The 22,365-nt window shown below is 39.5% G+C and overlaps 1 protein-coding gene across 6 annotated transcripts in view; it reads right to left on the minus strand.

The window, feature by feature from the left end:
- NUP50 (nucleoporin 50) overlaps window positions 1–22,365 on the minus strand; it is a 37,700-nt gene that overhangs the window by 8,366 nt on the left and 6,969 nt on the right. For 4 of the 6 annotated variants that reach the window (XM_073316153.2, XM_073316133.2, XM_073316124.2 and 1 more), the window contains 6 exons: window positions 19,394–19,472; window positions 15,643–15,726; window positions 13,792–13,987; window positions 4,986–5,651; window positions 3,042–3,120; window positions 875–993 (listed from right to left, as the gene is read on the minus strand). In XM_073316153.2, coding sequence (XP_073172254.1) covers window positions 875–993; window positions 3,042–3,120; window positions 4,986–5,651; window positions 13,792–13,987; window positions 15,643–15,726; window positions 19,394–19,462 — 1,213 coding nt within the window. In that variant the 5' untranslated portion in view covers window positions 19,463–19,472. Of the gene's footprint in view, window positions 1–874; window positions 994–3,041; window positions 3,121–4,985; window positions 5,652–13,791; window positions 13,988–15,642; window positions 15,727–19,393; window positions 19,473–20,170; window positions 20,194–22,365 lie in introns of those variants that run through there. The other 2 variants (XM_073316143.2, XM_073316174.2) reach the window with 2 other exon arrangements.

Consider the following 22,365-nt stretch of genomic DNA (forward strand, 5'->3'; position numbering starts at 1 on the left):
ATATACCAGACAGGAACGGATTTTTTGACAGTGTCAAGTGGTTTGCCTGGGAAATCTCTAGGGGGAGCTGAATGCAAATTCCCCACCTTCAGTTATGCAAAAACCCAGCCTTTTGAAGCTATGCCCTGAGGATAGGACCATTATCTGCTGATTAGCTGTTCCCAGGGTCTCAAGATCAAAGACCCAAGCTGTATAACGGACAAACTAATCCATTCATTGGTGTGCTAGTTCTGAGCTAAGGCTGTTACAGACTTATAACCACACAAAACCCCCTCATAAGGTCTGAAGGACTGCCTCCTAGCAGAAACCCTGTTGCAGTTGGGAGGTAATCTCTGGTAAAAGTGTATTAGTATGCATGTATTTTTTAAATTATTTTTAACATTTTCTCTGTAATGCTTTCACCTTAAGAATAAATGTGCTTGTTTATAAGGGGCTATGTAGTTACTTCAAAAATTGGCAATTACTGCTATTCCTAGCCTTCAAAGCAGAAGCAAAATGCAGATGCTGGCTTGTTTAGGTAATCTGTCTTGCTGGGAATATCACCGTGTAGGCAGGGAGAACTGTGCAGCCAGTCAGGAGGAAGACACATGCAGGTCTCTACCTAAGTGGTGACGGCTGAGGAGCTGGAAGCCTAGGATGGGTGCATTTAGTGGACCATGAGGGGGAAAGCGGGTGCAGTTGCTCTGAACTGTGACAATCACACTAAAAAATGCATAACTTGTGTGCTCAATATGTGTAAGTACTCAAATAAGAGATACTATCAGTTAGTTACAGTGAAAGCACTGGATCCTTTAGAAAAGAAGAGTACCAATATAGATTTCACTATAGAGCATTATCAGGATCAGCAAGACAGACTCAGAAGAAAGTTACATACCTAAATTGGTGTCTGCTCGCACCAACAGTTGAGTTTTTTCATTTCCTGCAGGTTTTAAATGCAGTGTTCCTACACCCTTTTCTTTAAATTCATTATCTTTTTTGTAGAACAGTTTGCACCTATAAAATAAGTCAGACAGTATGTGCAGATATATAAACAAATTTAAAAAATCTCCCCGATAATACAGAATGGAGGATTTGATCTACAGTTAAAGTCCTTTAAATAATTTAAACCGGATAATTCGAGAATAGAGAAAAACAAAACAAAAAAACCCTCCACACATGTCCAGTCTCCCAGATCACAACAAAATGCAGTAAGAACCTAAATAATGTAACTACCCGGATGATAGATCCCATAGCATGGGTTAGCTGTCTGTATTAATGTTGTTTCAGGAAGAAAATGTGTCATTTAGGCTTTAAGTATAAATTGTTGACTATCAACTACATTTGAAATATGCTCAAAAAAGGTGTGACATTTTGACTATTATAACAAAGGACAAAGCATTTTAAGTTAAAACTTTATGGAAAATAAGGCTATAGAAAATTTGAATAGTTTCGGAAGTTTTATGAAGATACTGGGCTTATCTATGCTTACCAGGGGATCGAGGAGCGGCGATTGATGCATTGGAGGTTGATTTAGCGGGTCTAGTGAAGACCCACTAAATCAACCGCATATCACTCTCCTGTCGACTCCTGTACTCCACCAGAAAGAGAAGAGTAGGGGGAGTCAATGGGACAATGTCTCCCATAGACGTCGCTTAGTGTGGACCCTGCAATAAGTAGATCTAAGCTACGTCTATTTGAGTTACGCTATCCACATTAGCGCCAATTGCTTAGCTTAGATCAAATTTTCCCTGTAGTGTAGACAAGGCCACTGAAAACTTGGCAAGAAAGAGCTACCTAAGTCCCATTCAGTAAACATCTGTGATAGTTGATCTCATTCTTCTCAACAAAATAAAATTAAATATGCAAGAGACTAGTTTCAAACAAGAACACCAATTTATGATACGTGAAGTGCAAGCCAAATGACCATATGCTATATAAAATAAAGACCTGAGACAAGCAGTTAAATAATACAAATTTTAATACATAAAACCCTTGGCCATTATTTGAAACGCTAATTTTACCACAAAACTGGGGGAAAACAGCCAGCATTACACACTATAGGGTTGCAAGTTAAAGCATAAAAATAGATTTTAGTAGGACCACAAAGCAAAAGGCTCAAAAATGGGAGAGCTTAACTTGAAAATATTAATGGTTAAAGTCAAAACCCCAGAGTTTGCAATATACTAAATTAAAATGTAGAAACTGTTATCCTAAAACAAGATCTTTTGTACTTTGTAAACCTTGCTTCAAAATATTTAAATTTAAAGCCCCAATCCTGCGAAGATTTAATATGGTACATACTTCACTCACATGAATAGTTCCTTTTATGTCAATGGGACGACACACGTGCTTAAAGTTAAGCATTACGTAAGCATTTGGAGCATCGGGCACTAAAACTGTATTTTAATGAAACTTCTTTTAATAGTCTTAAAGTCTGAATTCGAACCAAATTTGGTTCCATGTTAACCACGAAAAGTTATTTAGACTTCAAATACCTTAAATATTTATTATTTCATATACAGACCAAAATTTTTAAAAGCAAGAGTAACTTTAGACTCCTATGCCCAGTCTCCTCTGGAAGGGATTGTCAAAAGGACCTAAGTGACTTAGGAGAACAAGTCTCCGACTTCAAATTGCAAAACCTAATGGAGGAGTACAGCTGGTCAAAGTATTTCAGCTTTCTTGAGCTGTGGAAATGCAATATATCAGAACACAGTGTTGGTTGCAAATAGAGCACAAACTTTTGCTCATCAATTTTGTTTGAATAGCTGTTCTCACAGTAAGGATGTTAATAAGACCCTAGACATTCCACATAGATGAGCTCAGATGAAACTTCACAGGAAAAAAAGGTAAAATCTGAATTTCTAACAATTAAACTAAAAAAAGGGACAAAAACATCAATTTCAGCAATTCAGGACTGTAGAATAGGAAGAATGTACAGAACTTGCAACACGTAAATAAAAACCAACAATTTCAATTTTAAAAAAAAATATTTTTTTTTAAAAAAAAAAGTCATTATTTGTATCCACTATGACTTGTAAACATTAAAAATGACCACTCACTTCTTTGAGTAGAAGGCATCATCTTCCTTTACCTCATTAACAATTGCTTTTGGGGGCTCCTCCTCTTCTTCTTCTCCTCCTTAAACAAAGGAATGGTTTAATACAACCCAAAACAACGTTGTGCAGGTACCACTTAAAAAAATATTGTTTTCCTTGCACTGTATTATTGATAATACACAAACATACATATTTAGAGTGCACGTATACAGTCCCGAGATTGTCAAATTATTTTAAATTGATTTGTGTCTTGGAGGTAAGGCAACTATAAGAAACCTTCTGTGGGTCAGTAAGTCTAGTGTTTTCATAGCTACACCAGCTAAATGTAATTACGATAATTCTGATCTGCATATTCAGTTTTGGAAATTTGAATAGCACCTACTTAATAATAAGGTTGGTTAAAAAATTTTTTTTGGTTGAGAGGTTTAGTTAGAAAGTAAAGAGATATTCATGAGTAGTTTTTCCCCAATAAAACAAGTTATATGGAGGACTTGAAAAGTATTCTAGGGGTAGGTCTAGGGGAGGGGAGGAGAGCTACACCAATGATATCAAGAGACAACAGATTAAAAATGGGTAAGAGTTCGGACTCTTTCCACCTCCCCACACTTGCTAGGAATTCTACCAGGATCCCGTGCCAGCCTCTGCTGCTACTCACAACTTTCTAAGCAGCAGCAGAAGGAAACTGACAAGATCTTTTGTAGTTTTACTGATCCCTAAATACTTAGGGACAGCAGCTGTGAAACTGACCAGAATTTTATTAGTTTCATTCTGCAGCTGCTTGACAAAGCTACTGGGTGCTGCTGTGGGGCTGAAACTGCTTGAAGACTTTAATGTACCACTGTGTAGTTGGTTCACATTCAGAAAGACCAGAAACTCAGTTTTGTTCAAAAGTTTACATTCCACAGAAACTGAAGTTTTAGGGCCTTTCCCCACCACACCTACAAGGGAAGCTACCTCCCACTCCTCTCTAGTGAGTTGTTCCCCGCCCCCCCCACCCCAAATCCTAGATTATGTAACTTTTATATGAGCATAGACTGAAATGGTGTGTACAAGCAAATAGTATTCCACCTCCTATATTAAACCTCAAAAGATAGACATGGTGGACAGGGTTTACAACGGAAACATTTATAAATATTTTCACAGTACTAATCACTCGTCATTTTGTTCCAGAATAAGTAAGGTATAGGGAACCAAGAGTACTCCAATTACCAACTTCACACATAAAACACTTTTGCATAACAGTTTAATCAGTATTTGACAGTGCTATTTAAAATTCAGCACGGTTATAAAAATGACACTATGGACCACACTACGTTTGTGTGCCATTACTTATTATTATGTGGAGCAGTGTTTAAAACAGATAAAAGGGCTCATTCCTTTAAGAATGGTGGGGGTGGGGTGGTTTACAGCCCCTTTAATTAGATATGCAGGTTCCAGTACAGTTAAAGTTACATTTGGTTTAATTTGAGCTAGAGATTACAATGTAATTAAATTTCATCAGTGATTAGACTTGTATTGCAGGGAGAAATGTGCACTTTTTGGTATATACTAATCTGACATTAGAATAAGTCAGAGGGTCTGGATTATAAATTTGGTTGAAATTCTGGATGAACACGAGTAAGATTTTAATCATAACATTTCAATAGTTGTGTAGGCAAATATATTGCTTATGTAATACTGAAAAGATGCTATTAAAATGTATAAATCCACCTAAATTTTACAGTTTCTTACAGTCATGACAGCAAGCCTGAGAAATTCAAGATTAGAGGTAAAGTTCTGCAATTGTTCAGTATTGAAAATATAAGAGCAAAAAGGTGAATAAACCTATACAAGCCCTTGTTAAACTTAATAGCTCACTACGAAGAAGCCTTGGAATATTAAGTTACATCCCAACATTCAAAGCCTATCATTAGCTAAAGTTCAATTTATCAAAAAATCAATATTTACCTTTATCCTCACTACTTCCACTTTCTGTCTGAGCTTCCAACACCCTGGTGGAAAGCGTGGAGACAGACTTTCCCTGGTTTGCATCTTTTCCAAATACACCCGAATTCCCAGGGGACAATGAAAAATTAGTTAATGTGCCAGAACCAAGGGAACCCAAAACAGAACTATCAACATTCTTGCCAAAATTAAATGAGACATTTGATGCAGCTCCTAATGGTGATTCCCTGTTCTTTTCCGATGTAGATTCAGTTTTCTTGTCTGATTCATCCTCAGTTTTGTTGCTGTTAAACAAAAACGTTGATCCTTGCTGAAGTTTCGAAGTCCCAAATGTAGGAACAGACTGAGTTCCAGTTGTTTTGTTACTTTCATTTTCAGAGCCACTATCACTACTGCTTCCATGATGTTGTTCAATGCTTGCTAAATATTTCTCATAGTCTCTAAATATGGGTGTCAGATCACAGAGGGGATTTGTGTTTACATGCTTTACTATCCAGTCACGCACAGAACAGTTTAGAGCTGCTAACTGTTTGTGATAAACACTAGAGCTGCACATTTTACTTTGACTATAACCAGAGGATGAGGATTGTTGACTGCCACCATTAGCTTTTGTGCCTGAAGCCTTTTTCTCAACCAATGTGGTGGTGGGACCATTTGATGTCACGGATCCTATTGAAAAAAGTAAGAGTCATTTAAAAAAAAAAAGGTAATCTGGAAGATACTTACTTTCTTCAAAGTTTATATATCAAATCATCTACATTCTTGCTCAACTAGCCCGCTCTGTGAGCTCAATTTAATTTGTATCATCACAGTATTTAAGAGCGAAGGGAAAACAAAAGGTGGAGCAGTACAAGTAAATAGACAATGCTTTAAAACAGGCCCAGTGTGTTTGCAGTCTGGAGTTTCAAAATTGTATGGCTAGTGATTAAAGGTAAGAGGCAAAAATTCCAAAAAAACAATAGTACAATTAATAAAGCTAAACAAAGTATAATATTACCAAAAAAAAAAAACCACCAAAAAAAAACCCCAAGCGAAGTGTAGAAAAGTACTAAGGGAAGATTCTAGGTATAGGTTAGTTTTCAGTCACTTATCTGCTGCATGCAACGTGATTAGCTAATAAAAACAAAAAGACCCAAGCTATTACAAGTTTAAGGATGCACATTTAAAATCAGGAAATGCAGAAGTTACATACACAGCAATATTTACTTGGCTATCTTGCACAACTGCATATTTCACAATGTTATACATACAGTAGTTATATTCATCTTCACACACAGGATCTGAATCTGTTCTCATTGAAGTCAAAAGATCTGTCACTCACTTCAATGAGCCAGATCAGTCCCTTAAATCAGAAAGGCAGGGATATAAAATACTGAATACATTCAGTACAGGCAACTTAACTTTGCTTTTGAACAACTTTAGCTTTTACATTTTTTCTCTTCACGAGAATCTTTCTAATTGCCTGTTTTATAGCTTTAATATTGAAAAGGTTTTCAACTGAACTTTCCCACCTTTTACGGCTATTTGCCACAAAAATTTTCAGCAAAGCTTGTAACAGGGCAATAATAATATTATTACAGGGTAATAATTATACCTTTACAACAGAAAGCTATTTGTAAAGTTAAAAAAATCTAGAATTTACAATCTTTTAGAACGTGACAAAAACAAATACTGCAGTGATAAAACAAATTTTATTAGATAATCTTTGAGTGTTTTATTAAAGTAAATTTAACAAATTGTCCTGTGCCACTTGTTTTAGAGCAACCAGAGTGTAGTAAATCATATCTGTCTTGTTTGAGCAGGAATTTAGAGGGACTCCATAGTGATCTCATGATGGGATTAATTTTTGCTTAAAACATACCAAATGAGCACGTTCAGAAGGTTTGTTTTTTTAATTGATCATATCTCTAAATAAAGGCATTTATCAGGGCAGACTAAGTCCATGCTAAATTTCAAGCATTCATCATTTCTAGTCTGTGACTTAGGTTAAAGTTATTTTAACAAAAGCATTTCATTCTTCTGTATCTAACACAAGGGATTAGGGGAAAATAAAAAGGTTACTATCCTTCTGTAACTGTTCTTCAAGATGTGTTACATATGTCCATTCCACGCTTAGTGTGTGCACACCCTGCGCAGTCACAGGACATTTTCCTCCGAGTGGCACCTGTTGGGGCAGGTCAAGAGCCCTCGGCTGTCATACACCACTGTCGCCCAGCTGCTCCAAAGCCCCCTCTGTTCCTTTTTGCCTGACAACTCCAATGCAGAGGGGTAGGAGGGCAGGCTGGGAAATGGATATATGCAACACATCTTCAAGAACAGTTACAGCATGTTAGTAAGCATTTTTTTTTTTTAGTTACTGCACATGAGCATTCCACTCTGACTCAAGCTGTAAAGTAGGAGGGGGGACTGGAGCTTATGTACACACACACTAGAATACAACTTGTCCAAATTTAGCATAGTCTCTAGAGTGCTGAGTGATGGCATAATGGGATGTGAAGGTGTGCACCGAAGACCAGACTGCTGTTCTACCACTGTCCTGGATAGGGATTTGCATGAAAAATGACACTGAGGCCTCTTGCAAACTTGTAGAATATGCAGTTATTTTGCTCAGTGGAGAAATGCCAGCCAGATCAGAACATACATGAATACTGGAAGCTCTCCACGATAAAATTCTTTGTGAAGAGACTGGGAGACCTTTCATCCTGACTGCAGTAGCCATGAATAGTTGGGCTGACTAACGGAACTATTTAGTCCTGTCTAGAACACGACAGCTCTTCTAACGGCTAGGGCCGATTTGCCTGGTACTGAAGTTAGACTTGCTTAAAGGTAATTTGCAAGGATTGCCTCTGGAGCAGTGTTCCCTCTGATTTTTCCCACACATGTGCAGAAAGAATTTAGTTATGTACACCAATATGGAGGTGTGACAACCTCTATCTTGGTGCACGTAAAATTCATGCGGTGGGGGTGGGGCTGAGGGGTTTGGAGTGTGGGAGGGGACTCAGCGCAGGGGAAGAGGGTTGGGGAGCAGGGGGGTGATGACTCTGGCTGGGGGCATGCAGGCTCTGAGGTGGGGCTGGGGATGAGGGATTTGGGGTGCAGGAGGAGCGAGGGCTCCAGCTAAGGGGAGGGGTTTGGGATGCAGGCTGCCCTGGGACTATGGCAGGGAGAGAGAGAAAGGACTCCCTCCAGCTCTCTCTCCCCGCAGCAGCTCCAAGGCTGGGCTGGGGCGCCTCTTCTCCGTCCTCTGCAGGTCCAGGGGGGCTGGGGCCAGGGGACGGTCACCTCTTCCCCCCTGCCCAGCAGGTCCAGGGTGGGGGGGAGGCAAGAGAAGAGAGAACAGGACTGGACAGCAGTTTGTTCAGTCTCTCTCTGTTGCATATACCATTCTGAGCCATGATTGAAGGCAATGCATGTGGAATCTTGTGTGACTTATTACAAAGGTGCCTGCCACCATGTACCCCAGTAGTTGTAGGCAATTTCTGGCTGAGGTCTGCGGGCTGGCCTGGATTGTGTTGATTTAAGACAGTTAAGGTGTTGAACCTTTGTAGTGGAAGAAAGGCTTCTATGAATTCTAGATGTTGTACTGAGTTAGAGTTGATTTTTGAACATTCAATTTTTAGTTCCAGCTGCATGAATATATTATAGTATTTTGAATGGCTGATAGGGCATCAAAGGATCATGCCTGGAGTAGGCACTGGCAGTCATCTACATATGGATATCACAATTCCTAGTTTGCAAAGACGTGCTGCTACAACAGACAGGTTCTTTAAGAACATCCTGGGTGCAGATGATAGGCTGAATGGAAGTACCTTGTAGTGAAAATGGTCTTGACCAAAGAGGAATCTCCGAAACCTACTGTGGGATGGCTGGATCATGATATTTAAATAAGCATCGAGTAGGTCGAGGGCCGAGAACCAGTCTCCCTGGTCCAGAGATGGAATTATTGCTGCTAATGTAACCATACTGAATCGTTGTGTCTTTACATATCTGTTGAGTGATCTCAGACCCAGAATGAGTCTCCATTCTCTGTTCTTTTTTGGGACCAGGTAGTATTTGAATCGAAACCCTTCCCTCTGTGCTGACTGGGAACTGGTTCTACAGCACTGAGATTTAGGAGAGGGTTTATTTCCTGACTTAACAGTTGCTCATAAGAAGGATCCCTGAAGGAGGGCGGAGAGGTAGGTAGGTAAGTAAGGAGGATGGAATTAACCATTGGAGATGATTTCCAGGACCCACTTGTCTGATATCTTTTCCCAATTTTGCCAAAAACCAAGAAAAACCCAAAACAACCAAGAACAAAAACGAGGTGGTGTCCAAAAGGATGTAGATTAGAGTTTTGCAACAATTGATCATGGGGGGTGGGGTGGTAGCTTGGGCCCTTGACCTATGCATCAAAACTAATGTTTCAACATCGATGGTTGTGAAGTTGAGGTTTGGGCAGTTGTCAGTCTTGGTTTCTGCAGCAGTTGTCTCTTCCACTGGGGGTTTCTAGTGTCTCTGGGGTGGAGGGAACTGAGCAGGCTAGGATCTTTGTGATGTCTGAGATTTACTGTATTTCCTTTTCTGTACAGGCGTATAGATCCCCAGAGAACACAAAGTGGCTCTGGAATCTTTTAGTGTGTGGAGGGATTCATCTGTTTTTCCGCAAAGAGTTTGAATCCTTTAAATGGAAGGTCCTCCACAGTCATTTTGGACCTCTCTTGGGAGGCTAGAAAGGTGAAGCCACAAAGCTCTCCTCATTACCACTGCTGTGGATATGGAGCTGGCAGCCATCTCAGCCACATCTAATGGGGTCTATAATGATGATCTTGCTAGAAGCTGATGCTCAGCAATGATGGCTTGGTATGGCTCTCTCTGATCGTTTGGGAGATATTCAGTAGACACACTGAGTTTCAAATAATTGATATGATTGCTAATTATCAGGCCCGTGTGGTGAAATACAATCCTAAATTGTAGGGTTGCTGATGAGTACAATTTCCTGCCAGATAAGTCCAGTCTTTCCAGTCCTTGTCATTGGGTGTTGATTTAGTGTGCTGCCATGTGCCATGTTCATTTACAGCATCTACCACAAGAGAATTTGGGTGTGGGTGGGAAAATAGAGTCCATATCTTTAGAGGGGACATAATATTTTTTTTAATCAGCCCTTTTACATGTGGGCAGTATTGTGGCTGGTGTTTGCCAGATGGTTTTGGCTGGGTCTAGTAGGGCCTTGTTGATAGGAAGGGCAATATCAGCTAATGACTCCTTCCCTTTGAGGGAGATCTGAAGCGAGTCCACTACCCTCTTGGTGAGTTCCTGAAAATGTCTGACATAGTCTACCATGGTTGGTGGTGGAGGTATAATGGCTTCACCTGGAGAGGATGAGGAGATGTTTGTTGCTGGAGGAATCTCCTTGTCCAGTCTGCTTCCTGGTCCTCAAAAGTTCCTGTTCCAAAAAAAGATCTGGGGGTCTAGAAAGGGAAGCTGAGGAAGATTGTCTCACATCAGGATAGAGGAAAACTCTCAAGATCCTAGAGAACTGGTATCTATAGGTTGCCCATGGGACCCAGTACAGTCACTGGGGTGGTGAGAAGTGGATAGGCCTTATCTGTCATATTGATACTGTGGCTCTGTGACCCTTTCTAGGTGACTGGTCTCTTGACGTTACCCTGGGGACCTTTGCACTGAGCCTGAATATATATCAGTCATCCTCCTCTTCTTCACTAGATAGAGGTGGAGCAGACAAGGAGGCTGATGGTGAGTGTCTTAGTACCGTGGGGAATTCAGGGGATAAAGATGTAATCGGTACTCCAGTGACGCCAGTACCAACTAATGGGGATTCAGGTGTTTCTGAAACCAATAGGTCTTTGGAGAAATGGAATTCCTGTGATACCGTGGTAGCAATCAGTACCATTAAAGTCTGCAGAGAGGGGACCATCGTTGTCAATAGAATCAACAGTACCTGTAGTCTTCTGTGGTTTGATGAGTGGCTAGAAGAAGGTGCTCTAGTCTTTTGGTACTGAGGCTCTCCTTGACTCCAACAGTGACATTTTAGAGGAGCTAGTGTGCTCCCTACCACTCCTATCCTCTGACGGTATGGACGTCCCTGTGCCCTTCAGATCTTTAGGCTTACTGGCAGTTCCAGCACCTGAGGAGCCTATAGCTTCATGGGTATCCAGTCACAGTTTGGTCGATACCAAGGTGGACGATTTTGTCAGGGATCTTTTTTTCCTGGTCAACTCTTTAGTCTGGGGACTTGAAGCTCTCTTTCTTGAGGTTTTCTGAGAATCACCAGATTTCCTCTTTGAAGCCACCTGAGTGTGATGTCGTTAGGGCACCGATGGGTGCATTGGGAACTGTTGTTCTGCGGCGGTCCAAGGGAACTTTCCATCATGAGGAATCTGAGTTTCAGTTGACTGTTTTTTCTTGCCCTGGATTTTAATTTCAGGCAGAAAGTACACTTCTGTGGTACCTGACGCTCTCTGAGGCAGTGAACGCAGTGTGAATGGCTGTTACTGACAGGAATAGCTTCTGTGCAGGACAGAGTGTGTTTAAACCCAAAGGAACCGACCATGCCTCTTTTCGGGTTTCGCTTCCCAAAGGGGAAGAGATGACAAAAATCAGTTATGGACAGGGAGACAACTTTTCAAAGCCCCATCCCCCCCAAAAAAAATTTAAAGGAAAAAGGACAGTATTAATCTAACGTAAACTCTACTAGCTATAGTATATACTGGAAGTACAGTTCAGAAATAAATTCTGGACTCTGCTAATGCTTCATTTCAGGCCAAAAGTGGTTGAGAAGGAACTCCGGGTGGCTCACCCGTGCAGCGCTAGATAGCCTTGAGACAGAGCACACAACAGGGAGAGCGCATATGCAGGCCAACTGGGCACTGCTATCTAAAATCTCCAATCTGAAGCACAGGAATGTGGATACACCTACAGTGGAGCACCCATATTCATAGATTCATAGATATTTAGGTCAGAAGGGACCATTATGATCATCTAGTCTGACCTCCTGCACAATGCAGGCCACAGAACTTCACCCACCACTCCTAAAAAAGACCTCACACCTATATCTGTGCTATTGAAGTCCTCAAATTGTAGTTTGAAGACCTCAAGGAGCAGAGAATCCTCCAGCAAGTGACCCATGCCCCATGCTACAGAGGAAGGCGAAAAACCTCCAGGGCCTTCCAATCTGCCCTGGAGGAAAATTCCTTCCCGACCCCAAATATGGCGATCAGCTAAACCCTGAGCATATGGGCAAGATTCATCAGCCAGATACTACAGAAAATTCTTTCCCGGGTAACTTGGATCTTACCCCATCTAAAAACCCATCACAGGCCATTGGGCCTATTTACCATGAATATTTAATTACCAAAACCATGTTATCCCATCATACCATCTCCTCCATAAACTTATGAACACTACTCGAAGAAGAACCAATTTTTCAAAATGAAAAGTTCCATCTTCAAGCAGAGAACATGCAAAGAATTCAATCCTAAAATAAGATGTGCACGTTTCCAAAATATTGGAAAAATGCTGAAGCCACAAGACCTGTGTGCTGGAAAATATAATCTCAAAATAAACTGAATGAGTACCATAATGAAGAGCCTAGACTAGGATGAGTATTTGTTTATATACAATCTATATTAAATTATATTTATCTTATTTATAAAACATTCTCTTACTGATCAATTCACTAGAGAGCATAAAATCATACAGCTTTGGGAATCAATTATCCTGCAGTCTTCAGCTAAGATGTCCATAGCTCCACCTAGAGCTTCTATGGAGCAAATAGCCAAAATTTGTTTTAGCTCTTCATTCAAGGACAAAAAATGTAAAGGATGACCCCACCATCACCAGAAGGAAATAAGACAGAAGCATTATGAAAACCCAAAAGTTGTCAGTTTGACTCCAGAAAACTAAAGCCAAAAGTATTTTTATACAATATACAAAAGATAGGATTCAAATGTAACCCATTATCTTTAGTACCAAGTTTGCCTATAGGAAACTGCAGTATAGAAAACTGTTTCAGATTATTGTAGCTGATTTATGGATAGGTTTTCAGTCGTTGTCACAAGTTATTTTAGAAAACAATTATAGAATCAGGTGGCCAGAATCATGAATTAACATTACTTCGAAAAACACCATAATGGCTACATAAAAAAATGGAAAATTCCCTTTGCTATGATGGGCAATCCATAACTATTTTAAAGTAACATTTCTCAATGTGCTCAGTTTGATTTTAAGTAGATAGCAATGTTTTATACATAACAAAATAAAAAACAGCATAGTTTGAAAGTCATTTAAATCTCTTCCCTTAAGATCTAAACACTATCTGATCCATCTTTCAATAATGAGAGTTGCAACTGAAGCAGTCACATCTGATGGGTTACTTTCACTGAATTTTATTCCTCTAAGTTGTGGAATTTAGGAAAAATGAGACATTCAAAATTAAAATGAAAATACTTTATCAGCAGGATTCATAAAACTTGGCATACTATACCATGTTTCAGTCTTCCATTCCCATTCATTTTTTTCCAGAAAGCCTCTAACTTCTACCTAATCTACTCCCAAATATGAATTAGTTTCCAAATGTCACATTTGGAGATCAAACTGAGTATATGACTTGCCCTTCCCACTTGTTTAAAGTCTTTGTAAGAAACCCAACAGAGAATAGAGTTTTTTGAAACTTACTTTTATTGTTACAATGAAAAACCGTCACTTAAAGTTTGGACCACCACTTTAGCTTAAACAAATTAATAACTTTGGAATTTCATTTATAAATAAATGTTATTTTATTTACAAATAAAAGTATTCGTCAACTTACCAAATGCAGGCTGTGCTTCAGGAGCAGTCTTTACACTAGTGAAAGAGGGAGTATTAGAAATACCACTGCTTCCATTCGACAGCCCTCCTAAAGACTTCATTTCTGTACCATTACCAAATCCAGTGAAGCCACCACCTCCTTTTCCACAAGGTAAAACAAAACCTTTAAACCCTTTAAAAGCTCCTCCATTGTCAGACTGAAATGAAATAAAATAAATACAACCAATTATATACACACCTCACCCACAAAAATGTTTTCATATACTTAGTACTAATCAAGCACTACTGCAAAACAGTTCCAACAAAAAAAAAAAAAATTGTGAATGGTACCGAATCCCTTAAAACAAAAACAAACACGTACTAGTGTTTGTCGTTTACAACATTTGACAAACAATCATTTTCTAACCACTCTATTTACAGAAATCAGACATCAATTTCCTTCCAGTTCATACATGCTTTGTTTTCAACAAATATTTAGAATTACTGTGCCTTGGCTCAGGCAACTGACAATATGAGTACAAAGGTACATAACTAAGCTTAGCAGAATTCTATTTTTTTAATTTCAACAGATCTGTTTTTTTAAAGCATTTTTAAAATCTATTTAAATTTTCACAGTTGTCGGAAATTGGGGGGAAAGGGAGGTCAGAATTAATGACAGACGCTGATTCAAAAACTTAAAGCTCTATAACTATTAACACTAAAATTGCCAATATCATGTCAAAATATACAAAATAAATATCCTTAAATCAAATTGTTTTCAAGCAACTTTTCCTTACTTTGACTATCTGTAAATTTGGAGTATTATTGACAAATACTTTTGCATTGGTGCACACGTATGGTGAAAGACGTTTATTGACATTTACCAATAAAAACCTAGTCCTTCCAAGCCTATATATACACACCTCACCTTGAGAGGATCAGGATACAACTAACTAAATCATCAGAATAGGAAGACAAATTTGAGAACAAAATCTGCAGGATTAGTAATGAATGAGTAGGAAAATGCCCTATTTTAAGAAGTACATGTTGTACAGTATGTGGAAGTCAGGCAGGAAGACATGATGTTAGTAATTAAACTTTGTACTAGCATTGTTGATAAACACAATTTGATCTACTCCCACAGCAAGAATGTATCTTGCATTAAAAAAACATTAATAACCTGCTTTCCTGAACACATGGAAACCTAGAACTACATAATTTCAGATAAAAACATAGAAAAAATTTATTTCCCACACATATACCTTCTGCCTGTTTCCAGAAAAGGTCTCCAGAATTTTTTAACATCGGCAAAATTCAATGTTTTTTCCCCTAACCTCATCCTCATAAATGGCTGAAATTTCAGCCCAAATGGCTAAAAGTTTAATGACATTATAGCAACTGAAAATAGAGTATTTCAGGAAATGTCTGGTAACCTTAATAATAGGCAAGTTTATCAGCCCTCCTCTAACACTAAGTTATTAAAATCTCCAAAATGTTCCCATTGTTGGAAAACTGAAGCTATTCAAATGCTTGGTTTCTTTTGTCTTTAGAAATGCTAGTTAGTTGTCTATAGTGCAAATTCAAAATGTTTTAAAGAACTTTCATCCTTTTCTGACCATGGCATTTGTACTGTCTATATCCCATTCCACCCTTAACCATTGCTATGTGGACAGTTACTGAAAATATCTTCTGCAGCAAACATAGATTCCTGTATTTGAACAGTGTCCACTATAGTACCTTTTAAAAAAGCTTGCTATACAAGTTAAATTACAGGGGAAATGTACAATACATAATCATGAATAGAGCACAGGTGGCACATTTTTCAGTATTAAAGATTGAGAGTGTAACTATATTAGTCTTAAATGTTAGTTACCTCAAACCCAACATTTCGGCGCTTTGCTTTCTTAATAGCTCTGTTCTTCAGGACTTCTTCACTAGCCACTGAGAAAGTTCCCACCTGTAGGAAAAGTACAAACTGGGGAATGCCTGGTGAGGGTCTGAACATGCAGGGTCAAAATACCCTGGAAAGAAACCTACTAGTGGTATTAGTCTTCTGCGTACCAGCAGTTGTAAAAACATAAGAATGGCCATACTGGGTCAGACCAATGGTCCATCTAGCCCAGTATCGTGTCTTCTAACAGTAGCAAATGCCACGTGTTTTAGAGGGGAAAAAACAGAACAGGCAATCATTGAATACTTGTTTCCTGTTGTTCACTCCCAGCTTCAGTAACAACTACCACTCCCAACAATAAGATACATTGCCAAACTCCCACAGGTCAAAGCTTCACAAACGAGAAGTGGAGAATAAAATGATAAAGAAAAAGGAAGAAAGTGTGTTTTTAATAGTGGAAAAGGAACATTGATTTTATGAGCATTTATCTTATGAATGACTAGTAATATGAACAATTTTTCTGCTGTCCAAGTCATCTTTCTGCTGCCAAATGTGACTTCAATCCTTCAGCTGACATTCAAGCAATTGTACAGGTTTGAAGAGCCTGAGTGATTTGGCAGCAAAGAGATGCAGTTCCCTAAAATAGAGAAATACATCTCAGAAAGAAATGAATCAGGCATGCTGTTTTACATTTGTCATCACTCATTATGTACCATATCACTGAACAATTAACTGATGTACCAGGCCTGCTGTAATTCTGAGATGTTCAATTTTATAAACTCCTCAATTCCCAAGTACTTCATAAAATAGAGATTCTACCATAAATAAAACTATTGTAAAATGATGCTATCTGATACAGTGCAGACCAATTTGGGGACAGTGCTTTAACACTTTTCCAGTATGAAGGGAAAGTAAGCTGAAAAAGCCAGATATGTTGTTTGACAGGACTAGGCTGTCAGATTCTTGGGTGGTTAGCTGGAAGTTTGAAACTACCTTCACATCCATCTCTCTCATATCATTCATTTTACTTCCCTTCCTCACAAATCCAGTTTGATTTCATTTTTATTATGGCAAATGAATTACTTCAGAAATTCAGCTCTTTGAGAACAAAGGTTACACAATATTGATGCTGGAGAAGTTAATCCCAAATCATTAGCAACCGCCTGCACTACTACTCTTGTGACCTTCATTTTGGCCTTGGCCTCTTAGATATAGATTGTGCGGGCCGTAAGTCATCACCAATTTTCTGCAAGCTGTTGCATTTATAAGGCAAAACCTGACCACCACCACCACAGAATAAATGGAGGACTTTAATACAACTTGTTTCAAAAATGTATTGGTAACTTTAGATTTCCCTCATTTTCTATTGGCCTAAGTTTTCACATTTTGAGTACTGCATAAGCTAGTATAACTTGTTTACAAATGATGCAAAAGTGCAGGTCTTAACATATTCTGACACTATAAATACTGATTCTTGTATCTAGGTGGAATGTGCTGTTTGACTGGTAGCTAACTGCTCCTACACTGTCAGTGAGGAACTAAGCAAAGTGTTCCAAGTTAAATAACAAGAAACATAATTCTGAAGTTGACCCATATAGAAGCTAAGTGTGATTCGAACAGAAGTTCTGTACTTGGCTTTATCTATGACTTCTATCTGTATCTCAAGCAGTCAAAGCAATGGTCCCTACCAAACTTGGTATCGTAAAAGCTCTTCTACTCCACATGCATCTTAAGAGCTCAAAACCCTTAAGCATTCTAACAAATTCACAAGTTTGGGTTCCCACTATAAATTTAACATCCTCTATTCTGTGCAAAAGGACTTGGGCTTCTGAGGAGGCTAGTTCCCTTCCTGTAATTCTAGCGACATAGCTAGAGGGGTGATCAGATTAAGGTCCCAGGATTTCTTAAAGTACACCTCTACCCAATATAACACTGTCCTCGGGAGACAAAAAAATTCTCACCGTGTTATAGGTGACCATGGGGGGGCAGGGGGGAGCCCCTGACCGCCTCTGAGATCCTCTGCCCCTTATCCAACCCCTTGGCCCCGGCCCGGCACCCTTAACATGCTCTCAGAGCAGCGTGTCGGAGGTTTACCACGTTGTATGCAAACCCGCATTATATCGGGTCGCGTTATATCGGGGTAGAGGTGTATTTTCTTCAGCCTACATGGCACACAAGACCAAAATTCAGCCTTTTTTTGGTGCTATCTATCAACTCCAGGAGGCCTTGTTCCTTTTATCATGACTGAATACAGTCTTCTCCAAGACCAAAAGGAAAGTGAAATAGCTAGTGAACCCCATAACCTACATATATCAGTCCTATTTGAACAAGTGTAATGCAGGAACTAATCACTGTATAATACTATTAAAAAGTAGCCCCTGAAAAGGATTTAAATCAGGACATGTGAACTATTATTTTGTCTTCTGCCCTAAAGAAGCTAGAAAAAAGAAGAGTTTGTTACCCCAACATGAATTCCTTTTAAACTGTAAATTAATAAGCCATTTGAACTGTTCATTTTCTTTTTCAACAAGTTACAGCAAACAATTAACTTCATTGTTTGATACATCTTGGAGACTGTGATAGGAAATATACCCCATTCTGTCATTGAAAGGGTTAAATGTAGGTCTGCAAGACCAATTAACTGACCTGGCTGCACCTGGAGGCTGGGCCATCCCCAATTAAAGATAAATGCCAGGGCTGAGATGAGCTGGGTGGTTAGTACAAAGAGAGGAAGCTTGGGGTAGAAGGTGGCAGCTGCAGTCATTGGGGGGAGTCAACAAAAGTCCAGGGGGAGAATTGGCCTTGGGATCCTCTCAAGTAAAGCCGTGTGAGAGGAGAGAGACAGAGAATACTAGGGTGTGGAGCAGGCTCCAATGGTGAGGAATCCTGACAAAAGGGCAGGATCTGGAATTTCAGGGAGTGTACTCTTTGAGGTGTTCAGTGAAGAAATAGAGCAAGGGGAATATAAAAGAAACATGAAAGGTCAAGTCCATGGAGCGTGAATTTGGTTTAAGTTTATACTTCTGGTTGGGGATTTCCTGGAGGATTCCAGGGAAGAGCCCTAAGAGTCCTGGCCCTGACAGAAGTGTGAACTAAGTGAGAGACCAGCTGACAGGTTACAGTATAAGCAGGACAGCAGCAGCAAGGAATCAAAAGGAACAGATTTTGCCTGCTAGTTACAGGATCTGTGAACTGGAACCCAATGTAGTGGGAGGGCATGGGTTCCCCTAACAACTACTGTGGAAGGTGGTGTGAGGCCCCCCCTGAGAAAGGCATAAGCACAACTAAGAGCCCTGAGAGAAGGACATGAGGACCACGGGACCCACAGTTGGTAGCTGAAGACCCTTTTGTAAGAACACTGGACTGCTATTTGTTGTACTCATACCTCAGAAGAAGTGGGACTAAAATATGACATGGCTGGAGGGCGAAGCCACAAGAAGAGAGACCTTGGAAGGGCTGCAGCAGCTGTTGGCAGGGGGCATTAGACGAGGAAAGAGCTGCTATGTGTGGCTGCAAAAGGACACACCAGTGGTGAGTCAAACCTTCTACAGAGGGGCCTTTTATTACTCAATTTTTCCAACTTGAACTTTAATTTCTTGAGCTTTATCCACTTTTACAGAATTAGTGCACCTCTTTCACACATACTTGTTCTATACCTCAGGGAAAGACCTCACTGTTGGCTTTGTCACAGGCATTTTATTATCTTGCTAGGAAATGCAAAAAAATCCTTTACCTCCTCAGTTTCATCCTCCTGATCCCAATTTCTGTCAGTCAACTCCTTCTCTGCAATTCTCTTTGCCATTTTTCCACACCTGTGTAAGAGTTTCAGTAATCAGCAATTTGTATTAACTGTCAAAGTGATTTTAAAAGGAACCAAAAGTTAGTTACAAATTGATGATCAATAAAAACAATGGGAAATTTGAAGTTTTATCCAAAGTCATGTAAAATTGGAAATGCACACTGGTGCCTCAACTTTCAGCATGTCACATCACAGAAGATGAACAATAGTTACTATTTGACACTGTTTAATCAATATTACTATGACCATGCTGCTTTGTAAATCACGTTCTTATATATTAAAAAGCAGTTTCATTGCATCTAAAATACATACTGTAGAAGACATGCAGAATTTTAGGCCAAATGTAAAAACTACTGACGAGTCAACAAACATGTTGCCCTTTTGAAACCAAATTACAGAAACATTATTTATGAAGTTGGGGAAACGTGCACTTTGGTTCAAACACCAAAATGTAGTATAGGGCAGCATGACACTTCGAGTGACTTCTGAAGCATACTGGGAGGGGGAAATTAGCTGTTCATATCTGTCACTCTAATGATCACTTTACTGGTCATCTCTGAAATATAAGAACCTTGTAATGTTTGCCAGGCATCGAATAACTGAAAGCTTCTGCACTCCAATTTAGCACAAAATGTTCTGAAAACTTATAAATCAAGGCTATAAATTTAACTATTTTGCCCATGTCATAAATATAAAGGGAACGCTAACCACCTTTAAATCCCTCCTGGCCAGAGGAAAAACCCTTTCACCTGTAAAGGGTTAAGAAGCTAAAGCTGGCACCTGACCAACGAGGAGACAAGATACTTTCAAAGCTGGGGGTGGGGGGGACACAAAGGGTTCTCTCTGTCTGTGTGTTGTTTTTGCTGGGACCAGAGCAGGAATGCAGGTCAGAACTCCTGTAAAGAGTTAATAAGCAATCTAGTTAGGATGCGTTAGTCTGTTTTGTTTAAATGGCTGATAAAATAAGTTGTGCTGAATGGAATGTGTATTCCTGTTTTTGTGCCTTTTGTAACTTAAGGTTTAGCCTAGAGGGATTCTCTATGTTTTTTTAATCTGATTACCCTGTAAGGTATTTACCATCCTGATTTTACAGAGGTGATTCTTTTACTTTTTCTTCAATTAAAATTCTTCTTTTAAGAACCTGATTGCTTTTTCATTGTTCTTAAGATCCAAGGGTTTGGGTCTGTGTTCACCTATGCAAATTGGTGAGGATTTTTATCAAGCCTTCCCCAGGAAAGGGGGTATAGGGCTTGGGGGGATTTTGGGGGGAAAGACGTTTCCAAGTGGGCTCTTTCCCGGTTATATTTGTTAGACGTTTGGTGGTGGCAGCAATAGAGTCTAGGGACAAAAGGTAAAATAGTTTGTACCTTGGATAAGTTTTAACCTAAGCTGGTAAAAATAAGCTTAGGGGGTTTTTCATGCAGGTCCCCTCATCTGTACCCTAGAGTTCAGAGTGGGGAAGGAACCTTGACAGCCCATATTGTATCTTCACAAAAATGTTTATAGATTTAACCGCAAACTCAAAACAAAATTCTCTAGAAATATATACAAGAATTTTTTATACAGAAAAGAGGTTTGTTGCGTCTCCCCCCACTCCCACCAGTATTAGAGATAGGAGTCATTTTTACAATATCATACGACCCCAACAATGGAACCACAAGTGCAGAAGATACTTTTAATATATTAAAACCAATTATTTCTTTTTGTAAACAATCAAGTGCTTAAGTTACTAAGAAGCTTTAAAAAAAAAAGTAAAAAGCTCCAGCACCATTACAACACAGTTCAATGAACTCTGATTCTAAGAAAATAAGAATGGCCATACTGGGTCAGACCAAAGGTCCACCAAACCCAGTATCCTGTCCTCTGACAGTGGCCAATGGCAGGTGTCCCAAGGGAACGAAAAGACAGGTTATCATCAAGTGATCCATGCCCTGTCACCCAATCCCAGCTTCGGGCAAACAGAAGCTAGGGACACCATTCCTGCCCATCCTGGCTAATAGCCATTGATGGACCTATCTTCCACGAATCTATTTAGCTCCCTTTTGAACACGGTTATTGTATTGGCCTTCACAACACCTTCTGGCAAGGAGTTCCAGAGGTTGACTATGCTTTGCGTGAAAAAATACTTTGTGTCTGTTTTAAACCTGCTACCTATTATTTTCATTTGGTGGCCCCTTGTTCTTGTATTATGAGAAGGAGTAAATAGCACTTCCTTATTTACAGTCTCTATACCACTTGTGATTTTATAGACCTCTATCATATCCCCCCTTAGTCGCCTCTTTTCCAAACTGCAAAGTCCCAGTCTTATTAGTCTCTCCTCATACAGAAGCCATTCTATACCCCTCATAATTTTTGTTGCCCTTTTCTGAACCTTTTCCGATTCCAATATATCTTTTTTGAGATGGGCCGACCTCATCCGCACGCAGTATTCAAGATGTGGGCATACCATGGATTTATATAGAGGCAATATGATATTTTCTGTCTTATTATCTATCCCTTTCCTGATGATTCCCAATACTCTGTTTGCTTTTTTGACTGTTGCTGCACATTAAGTGGATGATTTCAGAGAACTATCCACAATGACTCCAAGATCTCTTTCTTGAGTGGTAACAGCTAATTTAGACCCCATCACTGTATATGTATAGTTAGGATTATGATTTCCAATGTGCATTACTTGAAATTTAATGTTGATAAATGCAATCTGCCATTTTGTTACCCAGTTCTGTGAGATCCTTTTGTAGCTCTTCGCAGTCTGCCTGGGACTTTTGTATCATCTGCAAATTTTGCCACCTCGCTGTTTGCCCCTTTTTCCAGATTGTTTATGAATACGTTAAATAGAGCTGGGTCCAGAACAGATCCCTGGGGGACACCACTATTTACCTCTCTCCATTCTGAAGACTGGCCAT

Source organism: Lepidochelys kempii, chromosome 1 (assembly GCF_965140285.1).
Source record: "Lepidochelys kempii isolate rLepKem1 chromosome 1, rLepKem1.hap1, whole genome shotgun sequence".
Lineage (NCBI taxonomy): Eukaryota > Metazoa > Chordata > Testudines > Cheloniidae > Lepidochelys > Lepidochelys kempii.